Source organism: Poecilia reticulata, chromosome 3, assembly GCF_904066995.2.
Source record: "Poecilia reticulata chromosome 3, P_reticulata-male-v2, whole genome shotgun sequence".
Taxonomy (NCBI): Eukaryota; Metazoa; Chordata; class Actinopteri; order Cyprinodontiformes; family Poeciliidae; genus Poecilia; species Poecilia reticulata.
This window is the reverse complement of record NC_088832.1, coordinates 16,990,697-17,003,716: the sequence shown is the minus strand read 5'-3', so window position 1 is coordinate 17,003,716 and position 13,020 is coordinate 16,990,697. Positions and strand designations below refer to the sequence as shown.

General features: G+C 40.7%; 1 protein-coding gene across 12 annotated transcripts in view; it reads right to left on the bottom strand.

Annotated features, from left to right (window-relative positions):
- plekha7b (pleckstrin homology domain containing, family A member 7b) overlaps positions 1-13,020 on the bottom strand; it is a 78,762-nt gene that overhangs the window by 26,794 nt on the left and 38,948 nt on the right. For 9 of the 12 annotated variants that reach the window (XM_017304081.2, XM_017304082.2, XM_017304086.2 and 6 more), the window contains 6 exons: positions 12,885-12,989; positions 12,533-12,605; positions 11,981-12,081; positions 5,661-5,839; positions 3,511-3,933; positions 2,775-3,315 (listed from right to left, as the gene is read on the bottom strand). In XM_017304081.2, the coding sequence (XP_017159570.2) occupies positions 2,775-3,315; positions 3,511-3,933; positions 5,661-5,839; positions 11,981-12,081; positions 12,533-12,605; positions 12,885-12,989 (1,422 nt within the window). Of the gene's footprint in view, positions 1-2,774; positions 3,316-3,510; positions 3,934-5,660; positions 5,840-9,165; positions 9,324-11,980; positions 12,082-12,532; positions 12,606-12,884; positions 12,990-13,020 lie in introns of those variants that run through there. The other 3 variants (XM_081605159.1, XM_017304090.2, XM_017304089.2) reach the window with 2 other exon arrangements.

The window sequence follows — 13,020 nt, the reverse complement described above, 5'->3', positions numbered from 1 at the left end:
TAATTGGTGGTAAATATTTTATAAAACATATATACTTGTCTATAGTAAGCGTTCTTGTAGTAAGGTGGCATCTCTAGTTCTAACTAGAAGCTCTGCCCTCCTCTGTAGGAACTGAGTGTTTTTCCAATTAGGCTCGTTTTTCACTAATTACTAGAAATGCCAACAGAAGTAACAGCCCACATGCTAAGATCCAGCCGCTTCGCAAGGCATTTCAATGCTCTTCTGTGCATTGCTATGGCAGGCCCCAATAAAAGAAAACATATAAAACACAAAGAACAAAACAGTGTCAAGATAAAGGCGCAATAGACAATAAAATAAAGTAACGAAATATTTAAAAAATGTCCCACTAAAAGCCATGTTAAGCAAGTTTTGACTTGAAGAGGCTTGGGTCAAAGATATGAATGTCTAATTAATAAAAAGTAGTCTTCAGTAAGGCGTTAAAGTGGGGTAAAGATCACACTCAATCGAAGTTAAACTATTGCCTCCAAGTCTGCAAACAAATTGGCCTACACAGCAGTTTTGTTTTTTCCATCTATCCTTTTCTCCCTCTTCTTCGAAACAAGGTGTGCCTCGAGTTTCAGATGCTACAGGGCCTGGAAGATTTGACATTTCTGCTTAACACACAGAATTAGCAAAAAAGCCTAGACCCACCACAGAACCTTAAAAGGACACAAACAACAAGAGATTTAATTAACCACACATAAATTATACCAAACCTGCTTTCTTAAAATAACATTTGTTTGCTACCAGCAAGAGAAGCCCTGTAAGCCGTTCCCTTTGAGATTCCCATGCCACAGTTTTTTTGCTGTATAATAGGATTTTTATTTAAATGCAAGATCAGAAGAAAGAGACCAGTGCTGATGGTTGGGATACTGTAAAGATGTTTATGGGATGCTGAGAAGCCCTGGGCAAATTGGATTAGCCACTGATAAAACACACTGTACTTCTTAATGATGTTCCACAGAGGCGTTCAGCGTTACTTAATCACCATCAGCCTCTGAGACGCTGGGCACAGACTAAAAGCAGTTCCCACAAACGTCGCTGTTTTGCACAAGCACTGTGGCTGCCTTTGTTAAACGTGTGTCTTCCTGTAATTGTGAATCTCACTGTTTAGTGGTAGTAATTAGTGTCTTGACACTTGAAGTGAATGATGGCATCTACGACACTGTTTACTTATGCAAAGCCATTGGGCTGGTTGTAAAGCTTGTGTGCGCTGGCAGCTGTGGTATTGGTTCAGAAGGAGAACTTTTCACATGTGGAGGGTGTGGTGAGGAGACGGCGCAGGGTGTGGATTGCGGGACATCCTCTCGCTCCGTCTCCTGTGGTGGTGCCGGTGCTGTCTGAGTGCTTTGCTGGCTTTAAGGCACGGCGCAGAAGCCAGCTTTCACTCACACGCGCTCACGCCACCTGTGGGTGTGGTCTCTGTGAATCACACGGCCATCAAAGTGTGCACGCTGAAATGTTGGAGCCTTCTCAGGCTTCTCGTGAAAGCCTTCCCATGGGGCCCCCAGTGAGCTCGCAGCATTCTGACGTCACGAGCTACCGTGAGAATAAGACCTTTGTCATTTAGTGCACCGAGTGAGACCTAAGAAAGTCATCGTCAATCCCATGCCAATGAGAGGCTATTGGTGGTTACTGTGTGCCTGTATTACAGTGTTAAAGCTGAAACGACTCAGTAACAGCAAATTAATGAAAAGAAGGATTCTCATGTTTCCACTGGGTAACACAGACAAGTCTCAGCTCTGGGTGTCTAAGCTGGTTCACAATATTATAACATTGTGAGAACTCCCCCACCGCGGGTTTTTTTTCTCACATTGAAGAAGCTGCTCCCTATTCACAGATAAAATTGAGGGGATAAATCCCTCCAACAAGCAATGAGCTTCACGATTCCAAATCTGCCATTGATTCCCTTGATTCATTCTTGGATTATTCTGTTCATACAAAAACAGATTTTGGTTTACTAATTCCCACCTGACATGTCCATCCAGCGTCTGTAGAATCAACACACGACACTTCAGAAACCTCTCTCATCTGAGCTTGAAGGAGTTGATCTCCCGTGTCTTAGTTTGTGCTTGATTTTTTTTGTGTGTCCACATTATATGTTTCATCCGTTTTGTCTAACATCTGTGCATAGTCCAAGAGTTCATAGTCTGCACACACCATGGACATGCATGCAGTTTATCCCATGTGACTCATTTTACAATTCTCCTTTTTTTTGCCAATTCCTGTGCATTCTTGAGTTCAAGTGCCCTGTGCCAGAAGTAGCAAAACATTCTTCTTTCATGGAGCCAACCTAGACCTTTTTGCTGAGATTCCATCAGCCTCCAAGCAGGGATGCAAGCGTGGAGACTCCACTTACGGAAAGAGACAATCCAGTTCCATTAGTGATGAGGTGGCACAATTTTAACCTAAAATGAGGTGCTCTATTCATTGTACTGTCGCTGTTGTTGAGTTCAAACTATGTACACTGATCACAAAGAAAGAGTCTATAACTTTATACCTCTTCTTCCAGTTTCACCGTCGGAGTATTGTTTGGGCCCTAAAACCTCAATCCGTTCACTCCATAATGTTATTGCATCTTCTAGTGAGAAGAAACATGTCAGTAAAATGAAAAGATTAGTATTAACCTAAATCAGGTTGAGTTGCAAACTTAAAACATTTTTTAGCAGGACAAAAGTCAGAATAACTTTTTTAGTAAAGAAGTTGAAAAATATTCTGAGGGAAAACGTTTTGTTGGGAAATATAATATCAGAGGATCGTATCCAGCTTAATACCTGAGAGAGATGAGCACATATATTGCCAGGGGAGCTGGATCTTGTGCTGTCTTCAAGTCCCAGCTCGTCTAAGGGTCGGACGGTGCGTCTGTCTGAGGGCGTGTGTGGCCTGCGTGGGGACAGAGGTTTAAAAGTGGAGGGGACTGATGGTGGCACTTCACACGGAGACGGTGGGACAGAGATGGAGCGTGGCATCTCCACGGTAACCCTGAAGGACGAGGAGTCTGTGAAATTCGGGCCGGTATAAATGGGAGCTGTGGGGCTGCCGTGACGAAACTGCTGCCGCTGCTGCCACTCATACAGCTGCCACACCATCCCTTCCTTCGTGGCCATTCGCTCGTCGGTGGACATGCGGAAGTGGCTCAGCCGGTCGTGGGCGTACTTATAGTCACTGGGTAGGTTGCATGTTGTTGGAGGGGAGCTGCTGCCAGACAGGAGGCGAGGGGACTTTGGTAGTGACTGATAATTAGCATCCGTTGTGCTGGATTTGGGCTTTAAAGGAGGAGTCCGCCGAGGGAGGTTGTACTCAACGGATGGAGCACTGAGACAGAAAAAACACATGGCATTACAATCTTTTAAATTCTCTATAAATAACACAATGAGAAAAAAAGGGGCCATATGTTGTGCAGTTCTCAAATTAACCACAAGATGGAGTCATTTATTCAACACTGTTGAATAAATGACATGTTCATGTTCTTTAAAAGAGACACGTTCTAAGGAATCAGAGCCAACTGACCTCTTTGTCGGGTCACTTTTATGAACTTTGACCCACTGCTCCACCTGAGCCAGAGTATTTTTCCTCTGAACATGCTTCCCCGAGTCAGTCCGTGAAACAATGCCCCTTTGATAGACAACACTTCCATTTTGCTCTGTTGGCAGAGTCACTTGTATCACAGTCTGCTGTCCGTTTTTGTGGGGGGGTCCGCCGCCGACAGAGTCTGGTGAAAGTCTCTCTACTCTTTCTTGTGGGGCTGCATGGCTAGGTTTTCCCTGGATCTCCAAACCATACCTCCCCTCATCCCCGTGAGCCAGTCTGATCCCGTTATCCTGAGCTTCTCCTCTGTCTGTCCTGTGAGTGCCGTCTGACTTGGATGAGATCTGAGCATTGTGGACATGGTTGGTCTGAGGGACTGCTTGCTGAACAGACTTCTCCAATTCTCTGTGGAAAACGTGAGACAGGTTAGCAAGAGCTAAACAGGGACGTAGAACATCTACTTATACGGTTTAGATGGATAGGCATCCGATCAACCTCTTCTGATGAGGTTTATAAATGGAGTGCAGAATTATCTCTAAACTGCATACAAGGCAGCAGACAGACAGCAATATACATAAATCAGCCATTACATTCAGACCAGGTACCTAGTAGTGTGTTAAGCTCCCTATTGCAGCCTTAAGCAGTCCTGACTCATGGACTCCATCAAGTAGTGCTTTGGTATCAGACATAGCAGTGCATACAGCAGATATGGGACTTATTTGTCCACCACACCCCAGGATGAGTTGTGCTCATCCAACCATTCCTAAACCACTTTTACTTTTGCTTTGTTGTAGAGTCCATTATCTTCCTGAAAGAGGGAATATTGATTTGATAAAAGGATACGAATAGCCAGCAACAATGGTATGTGCGGTTCAAGTGTCCAACATCAAAGAAGATGTCAGAAAACCAGGTTTCACAGCAGAACTTGCCCAAAGCATCACACTGCCTCTGTCAGCTTCTGCCAATAAGGTATCCTGTTGCCATGTGTTACCTAGATCAGCAACCCACAATTATGCAGCCAATCATGCCATATTTAAGTAAACTTGATTCATCACAACAGGCCACCTTCCTCCCTTGTTCTCGGATCCAGTACTTATGCGCTTGTGCCTGTTGTTGTTTTGGACAGTGATTAGCACAGACATCTTCACTGGTCTGTGGCCATGTAGCCCCAGTCATCAACAAACTGTGATGGTCTTTGTCATGAGGCACCTTTCTGTCGCAGAACAAGGCCAGATATAAGGAGAAGTTGATTATATTTCTGTCCACATAATGGCATGCTTAACATACAGAGGAGAGCAATGATTACATAGTAATTCAATAAAATGACTGTCAATTTGTCTTTATGAAACAACTTTGGTCAGAGAATTGTTGTCTCTGATAGAACCACCTATTAATAATTTCTTTATTTATTTTTTTACAATTAATTAATTTTAAAATGTGGTGTGAAAAAGCAATAAAGCATAGCTATTTCTAAACAAGCAATAACCGTCTAGGACCGATAAAGTTTTCACAGCATTTATGCCTTTTCCCAGAAAAATACACAAAAGCTCTGAAGCACTGACTCGTATTGGTCTCCAGGTGGCAATATTGCCTAGAAGAGTTGAAGCAGTGCATCTTGCTGATTACAGAGGTATAAGTGTGGTTCAGGGAACATTTTTCATAGATGCAGCATTCTTGTGCTGTAAACGGCTGGGATGACTACTGGAGATTTTTTTGCAATCCGTTGTGAAGATTTAGTAGACACAAAAAAAAAACAAAAAAACTTGTGACTACTCCCATAACCACAACCGTTAACTGCATACGAAAAACACAGTTTACTACATAGCCAAACATAATTGTGTCTCAGGGTTACGGGCCGAATTTGGCTTGCAGTCCAGGGTATTTTTATAGTAAAACTAAATAAATTACATCCAAGAAAGAAAGAAAAAAACCTCTATATCAAGTTTTAGTTGTAAAGAATAAAATAGTTATTTTTAAAACCGATTTTCTTTTTACGCTACACTTTTTTTTTCTTTCTTTTTTTACAGAGCTCTTCAATCCCTTTCCAGTCTGTAGAAATGATGCTTCACGGATTGTGTTAGCACCAGCAAACGTCCGACCAATCACAGAAGCAAGCAGAGAGCGGGACCAACCTCTTTATAGTGTGACTCTGCTGCATTAGCGCAGCCTGGTTCATGGCCCGGATCCAACCATTCATGTCCTCCTGTGTGTCCGCGCTGAAGAAATATGTCCGCATCCCGCAGTGTTCCGCCTGTGAGCCAATCACAGAGTTCTTATTGTAAATGTAGGAGCGCATTCCAGTGTGGGTTGCCTGTCAAAAGGGGAGATATCAGAGGAGGGCAGAAAATAGAGGGAAGGTATAAGAGATTTTTCTTTTCCCGATTCTGTCAGAGAGGATGATGAGTGAAAAACATCACTGAGACCTTTAAATTCAGAAGTTTGCCGAGAAATTTTATAGGAGCTTTTACGTGAGAAGCAAAAGCGCTGCAGCAGAAGCAATAAGAAAGTTTGCTGCTTCTTGGGAAAAAAAAAAAGACAACACACATCGTTTCCCCTTCGATTTCCAACAAAGCAGTCGCAATCCTTCTAGAGAACAAAACTTGGAGCAAACAAGAAAAAAAATACAAAGAAAATGGAATATGCTCACTTCATCTGTTTTAGAGCACACACAATACCCATACTGTGAAAATAAATAAAAAAACAACTTGCCTTTTTGAGCTTCTCTGCGGTGAAATAAATTTGCAATATCCAATAGCTAGCATACTGCTGCTGAGCCCTACAACCTCCACCCCGTTACCACATCGAAGGAACAATCAGCAGCTTCTGGCTCAGTTTCACAGCCGTTGTTGTTTGTTAGCAGCTATTGTTATCACTCTGCTATAAACGTCCATATACTATCACTAATTTCACCTCCCTTTACGAAGATCACAAATACAAAAAGCTTATCAGTAATGTCTGATATGAGGATTTTTGTCTCCACTGTAATATTTTTCAACTTTTTGTTTAACTTGTTCTGCATTATTTTTCCTCAGAAGATGAATCCCTATTGGGTCCAATTCTACGCTAAATAGAAAATGCAAGAAAATAATAAAGGCTAAAACATCAACACATAAATAATAGAACTCTACAACTTTAATGAAATGCTTCAAATTTAAAGTGTAGCTGACTGAAAAGTTTCGAACACTTTAATATTTAACTTGAGTACATTTATGCAGTTTGGGGGATGAGAGGGTATTCCACATTAAGAAAAAAAAATAGCCATAATGAGCCACACTGTTTGCAAATGTGGTAAGGCAAAGTTTGTCCTCTAATATTTCACAAGGTTGGGGCATTCAGAGAGAGGCATTTTTGACCAAATTCCTTACAAAAGGACATCCAGAGTCCAGGGTTCTATCATAAGTTATTTTCTCTGGAGCTCACCCAGGTTTGCTATAGAAATTATTTCTGATGTCAATGTGTTTCAGTCCTGCTAAAACACATTTTTCGCCCACAAAAACATATTTTTAAAATGCCTAGATTGCATTTGATACTAGAAGCGAAACAGGCTCACAGCATTAGAAATCACCTGCCATAGTAAAAGGGGTGGTATTATTTTGCAGACACACAGTGCCGTTTTATAGCACAATTAAGAAAGCATGTTATCCTCAGTTGTTGCTGTTGCATATCAAACAAAACATAAGAAATCTGACTTTGAAATTTGATGTCTTGAAATTGGCCTGTTTCTTTAAGAAACTCCTCCGATTTCTGACCCTCTGCTTTTATACGTTATCACAACAATGCCTTTCAGCTACGATGTTCACAACCATTTTTAGGAAGCTTGGATTGAGAAGTTTGTATGATGAGCTCAGCAGACCACCAGGTGTTTGCAAATTGCTGCTGCCGCTAGTCTGGTGGGGCTGAGTAGGGAAGGGGAAAGGTCCTCTGTGAGGCAGACGCTCACAGAGGACCGGAAACTGTGAGGAAATAGTTGGTGCTTTGTGGGAGCAAGCGTTTAGGTCTACAGGAGATTCAAGGATTCCCCAAACATGCATGAAAAAAACAAAGCAATACTCCAGATGCGTATAATATAAACTCAAAAAAGTCGACTTCACATAATTTCCCCACCCCCTTAGTTGGGTTTATTTACTATATTACATATTCTTTTTTTTTACATATTCACCCTTATTTTATTCTAAACACAGTGTTTATCTCATCAAAAAGCTAAATCTCATGGTGCATTTTCACTTCAGGAACCACAACGATTTTCGAGGGTAGTTTTTCCCCTCTCCTGTGTTTTTCTAATGCATGAAGTAGGACTAAGTTAGACAAAAGTTGATAAAAATCTACACCAAAACTGGCCCTGGAAGATGAACTAAAGGTGGAGTTAAGAGGAGAACAAGCAATAATGCTTTTAGAGATAGAAAACAGATCATCACTTCAGGTAGTTGTTCATATAATAATGATAGGGCCTATGCTTTTTTTTCTTTCTCCCACAGTAGGGAGTAAGGGTGGGCTCAGTTAATTTAAAATTCACTCTTGCAGTTTAGAGTGACAAGTCGGTTTTTAAACCATAACCCCTGTAATTTCAGGCTTATTAGCCGTATTTCCACATTTATAAGTCCATTCTGTATTTCAGTGCTGTAGTGGGTTCAGGGAGCCTCATCTTAAGTTTTATCTTACCAAAACTCCCCCCCTCCCCCCACACACACACACACTAAATAAATGTACTCTGATAAAGGTTGACAAAGTAAGTATAAAACTAGAGCTAAAAAAATATTTTACTTATACATTTCTATCATGGTTGCCGATAAATATGGAATATAAGTAGCCCTATTAAAAAATGGTTGAAGTTAAGTAAAACACTGTGTGAATGATGTTAATATCTCACATGATAAGATAAAAGTGGATCTAACATTTTCAAACAATCAAATTTATTGCATATACAGCATAAGATCGATTGCTGATGGCGACATAAATACAACAAAATGCAATGAATTTGCAGAGAAGAGTGGCGGACACAGATGGAACCGGGCCAACCACCCAACCATAACGATGAAAAGCGATAAGGAACAAGCAACATGACAAGACAAATACCAGAGCCTCCGAAATTGATACTGTTAGTACTGACTGTGATCAGCAAATCAAATAAGCTTCAAGCTGGGCCGGCCAGTTTCCAACAGTTCACACTGGCTTTTTCGCTGGAACATGGATGACTGAACATACCAGAACATCTCACGTTTCCAACGTCACAGAGCAGGATTTCGGATTTTAAATAAATCAAGCATTGACCTTCACTCATATGACTGTATTCCATAAACTTTGTGCCCAAATTCTTATTCGAATGATAGTCGGGATCTTTTGTATTTACTCAGATGCAACACCAAAATAATAAACAAATGTGCCACTGTCTAAATAGACAGAGACTTAACTGCAAACAAGAGACCCGTTTGTCTGCAGGCAAACTGTATTGAAACTGACGAGAGTCGGATGTACTCTGGCATTGTCTCACAGATGACTTGCTGCAGTCATGCTTGCTTATGGTAAGGCCTAAATGCAATGCACATTTGAAAATGTGCACTCAGCGGCCAGTGGCAGGATATGGAGTGAAATGAGGTGAGGATGGTGTTCTACCAATGAGGCTAAAGTGAAATCAAATACCTATTCATGCAAGACAGGAAGCCTGTGTGACTCAGGACGGCCGCCCGCAGAGAACAGTACTCACTCCGCTCACGCAAACACACCGGATCACAATGGAAGGCAATTGACCAACAAGGAATGAGAGAAACACAGCGAGATGAGCAAAAATAAGAAAACAGAAAACAGGAAGTTACAGCTGATCAGTGCTGACTCACAGAGAAAGAACAGAAAATGGATCCAGCTGTGGTGTCACAAAAAGCAAGAATGGGTAACAGTTCAGCTTCAAAAGTGGGAACAAATTATATATTTGTGATAGGTTGCTATTAACAAAGTGCCAAAGTATTGTTTTGTTTTCCTTCCTGAACAATTCATAGGTCAGAGTTAAGTGGCTCATCAAACAAAAATAAACTCAAGCTGAGTACAAAGGCAGTCAAAGTCCAAGGGAAAAACTTTGAAAAACCTTCAGAAAAGCATAAGGAACTGTTGATCAAGAGCATTTTAAAATATCACAAGAAGGTTTGACTTCTTGGAAACAAACTATAAAGAAATGAGGGAAGACTCCATGTTGTGTTTGATTTTTTATTTTGTTCCTACTACCTTATGTTTTTTTTTTTTTGTAAATCACAATCCATTTTCAAAGCTTTAACGTTAAGTAACATCCCTTTCACTAAGCTGTGGTCATGCATTCTGAGCAGTAAAGGATATTTCAAGCTCGTCAGATAATTACCCTTATATATTGGTGTCTTAAAGAAAAGCTGAAGGAGGTTGAAGGAGCTGTTCAGTACAAGGTGGTAGAGCAGAACCCTGTCTCATTATCTAATCTAACCCTATACAGTACATATATACATACTCCTCGACTAGCAAGGGGGAGGAGATGGGGAACAAGCTGAAGGTAAGATTAATATTTCAAAAGCTGCAATTATCATACAAATTCTATTGTATGCCGTGAAGCTCAAGAGACACATCCCATAGGCATCTGCACTGTGTGCACACTCTCACACGTTTACACACAGAAACTAAGAACAAAAAAAACAAAAAGAAAAGCGTACAAAGAGGTTGAAAGGATTGCAACAGAAAGGCCTGGAGCTGAAACAGTGGATCAAACATTCAGGCATCCGTGTTCTTCACTGCAACCTCTGTGTAAAAGAGAAACTGCGTAATGTTGGCACACAGGGGTAGGATTCCCAAAATGCTACAAAAAAAAAGAAAAAAGTCTTTGTAGGTAAACATGTTAAATATCTTAAAAAATGTATGTAGTATATAATCCCATGCTAAGGTAAGTACATGCCATTTTGTTTAGAAAAAAATTTAACTACACACTCACTTGACCAGCAACACGACATCACTGAAAAGTGTTGTTGCTAATCAAATCCTTCTCATGAACCCATTCTCAAGTGAAAACGGTGCACATTCTAATCCTTACTTCGTCTTATTTGATTTCCAAACACACATCAAGATTAAATCTGATAGAAATAGATGTTGCTGAGAAACAGAACGCATTCAACAGCAGCACTACATTTTCCCAAATGTAACAAATATGAAGCTCTAAGTCAAATGACAGGTTGCCAAGAAAGACTGTAATCAACGCACCTAAGAAACTAGAGGAACATACACATCAAACAACTAGACCACCTGATGATAACTCAGGTGATCTGAGTGAGTAGTCAATATGTACTACTAATTAAATGCAATGCAATATATCCAGATGCTAAGGCTCAGTTTCTAATTTGGTTATTTAAAAATGACACCAATTCCAAGCACATCAGTAAATCTACAACAGAATGCTTAAGATGGATTGGAATCAAGGTGTTGCAAATGTATGTACAACACTTTGCTTCCACGTTCGGTTGCGTTATAGTTTTATTCCAAAATAGATTAAGTTCATGTTTCCATCTAATTCTCCACATTGCCCATGGTGATAATGATTTTCATTTAATAAAACAAAAAAACATGCTTATGCATATTCAGCTCTTCCAAATTACTTTGCTAACGTGCCTTTAGCTGGATCGTTAGCATTGTTGTTCAGAGTTGGAAAGGTGTTAGTCAGGTGATTGAAGGTGTCCATTTTTCTCTGCACATGAGTACTGGAATGTAGTCAAAAATTTTATTTGGTTTTATCACCTCTTAGAATTTTGTTTCTTGTCATCCATCCGTCTTAAAAGGTGTGATTCAGAAAAATCAAAAATATTTAAGCACACTGCTATACACATGTAAATCATTGCTTGGTTTTCTGGTCTCTGGTGATTAACATTTATTCAAATTGTTATTGTATATAAAGCAAATTATTAAATTGTAAGGAGGAGAAATGTTTAAAATAATGTATGTATGCTTCCTTTCAAATCTCATGGAGAAAGTTCATCATTTGCAGACTTCATTTTAATTTGAAGGCTACAATCCTGCAGCCTGCCCTTGACACGTGCTTACATGGGCAGCGCATTAAAAACGTTTATCCCGCATTCTCTTCATATTAGGCAAAAATAATGCAGACTATGCATTAGCCTACAGGGCTAACTTGATTAGATGAGCTACTACTAAGCAATCCACTGTGACACTGAAAACAACAACTGAGCTGGATGCAAAACATGGGAGAATACAAACAAGTAGAGATCAAAGATCTAATACACTTATTTCATCCATCCATCCATTTTCTGTACACCCTTGTCCCAAGTGGGCCGGGAGGGGCGCTGGTGCCCATCTACATTTATTTCAGATAAATAAAAGCTGAATATTGAATTTATTTGAATTTGACTTAAAACTATAATTTGAACGACCTTCCAAGCTACACACGTTCAGGACAGCCTTAAACAGATCAGCGCCGATTCCGCTTCTGTGTTACCTTGAAGGCATATTTGCGGTTTATGTGGTCCTCTGGCTCCACCGGTGCAATGACATAACTGGGCAGAGGGATGCTTCCCAGCACCGTTTCCTCTCGGCTGTCTGTTGCAAACACAGAAACGCACATAAGTATAGAGTGTTGTTCAAACAGTGTCTTCAGGCTAAAGCGTGTGTGGTGTTTATGAGCAATTACAGCTTCACAAACAGCAGGAAAATGCGTGAGACATAAGTCATGGGGGACAGCTGTCTCCACGAGGCCATGTGCTAGCATGTGCCACAATGGGGCATGCGGTTTATCTATTATTCAGGAAGATTAATGGAGAAGAAGAGGCTGAGTCCACAGCAACACAAGCAGAGATTAAATCCTGTAATAAACAACTTCAAGTTGATAAGGTAGGAAAAGTTGAGCATGGATGAAAGCCAAGGATGCCACATAGGTAATAGCAGAGGGGCATTTTTCTAGATGACGGCAGAGGAGATCGCTGAGGGTCCCTGCGCTTTATTTCACTGCCATCTTTTAAACTCTGACAAAATGCACTTTTCACAGACTCACCTTTGTAGTAAAACAAGCAGTAGTCCGACAAAACAAACCATTTCCGTTTCCACAGCCGCATTCCAGAGCTGTCCTGGAGGTGAAGGGGGAAAATAAAGCGCAGTGTGGTTAGAGGTCTTCCTTCCAGGAGAACATTTCAAGTCACATTTTAATTAAGAAGCAGCTTGGGAATAGTGTGCTTGTTAGTAAATGTGAGTGGGGGAAGGCTATGTGCATATCACTGCTTTTTTTTGTTTGTCTTGCAGAATTTGATGCAAAAAGCTTCAGATTCTAGATTTTTCTCATTTCGGTAGATGCTGCGTTTTTATCCCTTTCATGAGTTCTGTAAAATGTGAGGAGAATTTGTGCTCACCTGTTTGTAGAGCCAGCCCCTTACTACCACTGGGATGTTGAGGTTTCTTTTAATAGCGTGATCCCTCTTGCCAAAGCTGTGCACCTTCCCGCTTCCTCTAGAGGTCTAAGGGAAGCAAAGAGAGCCGTGAACAGTT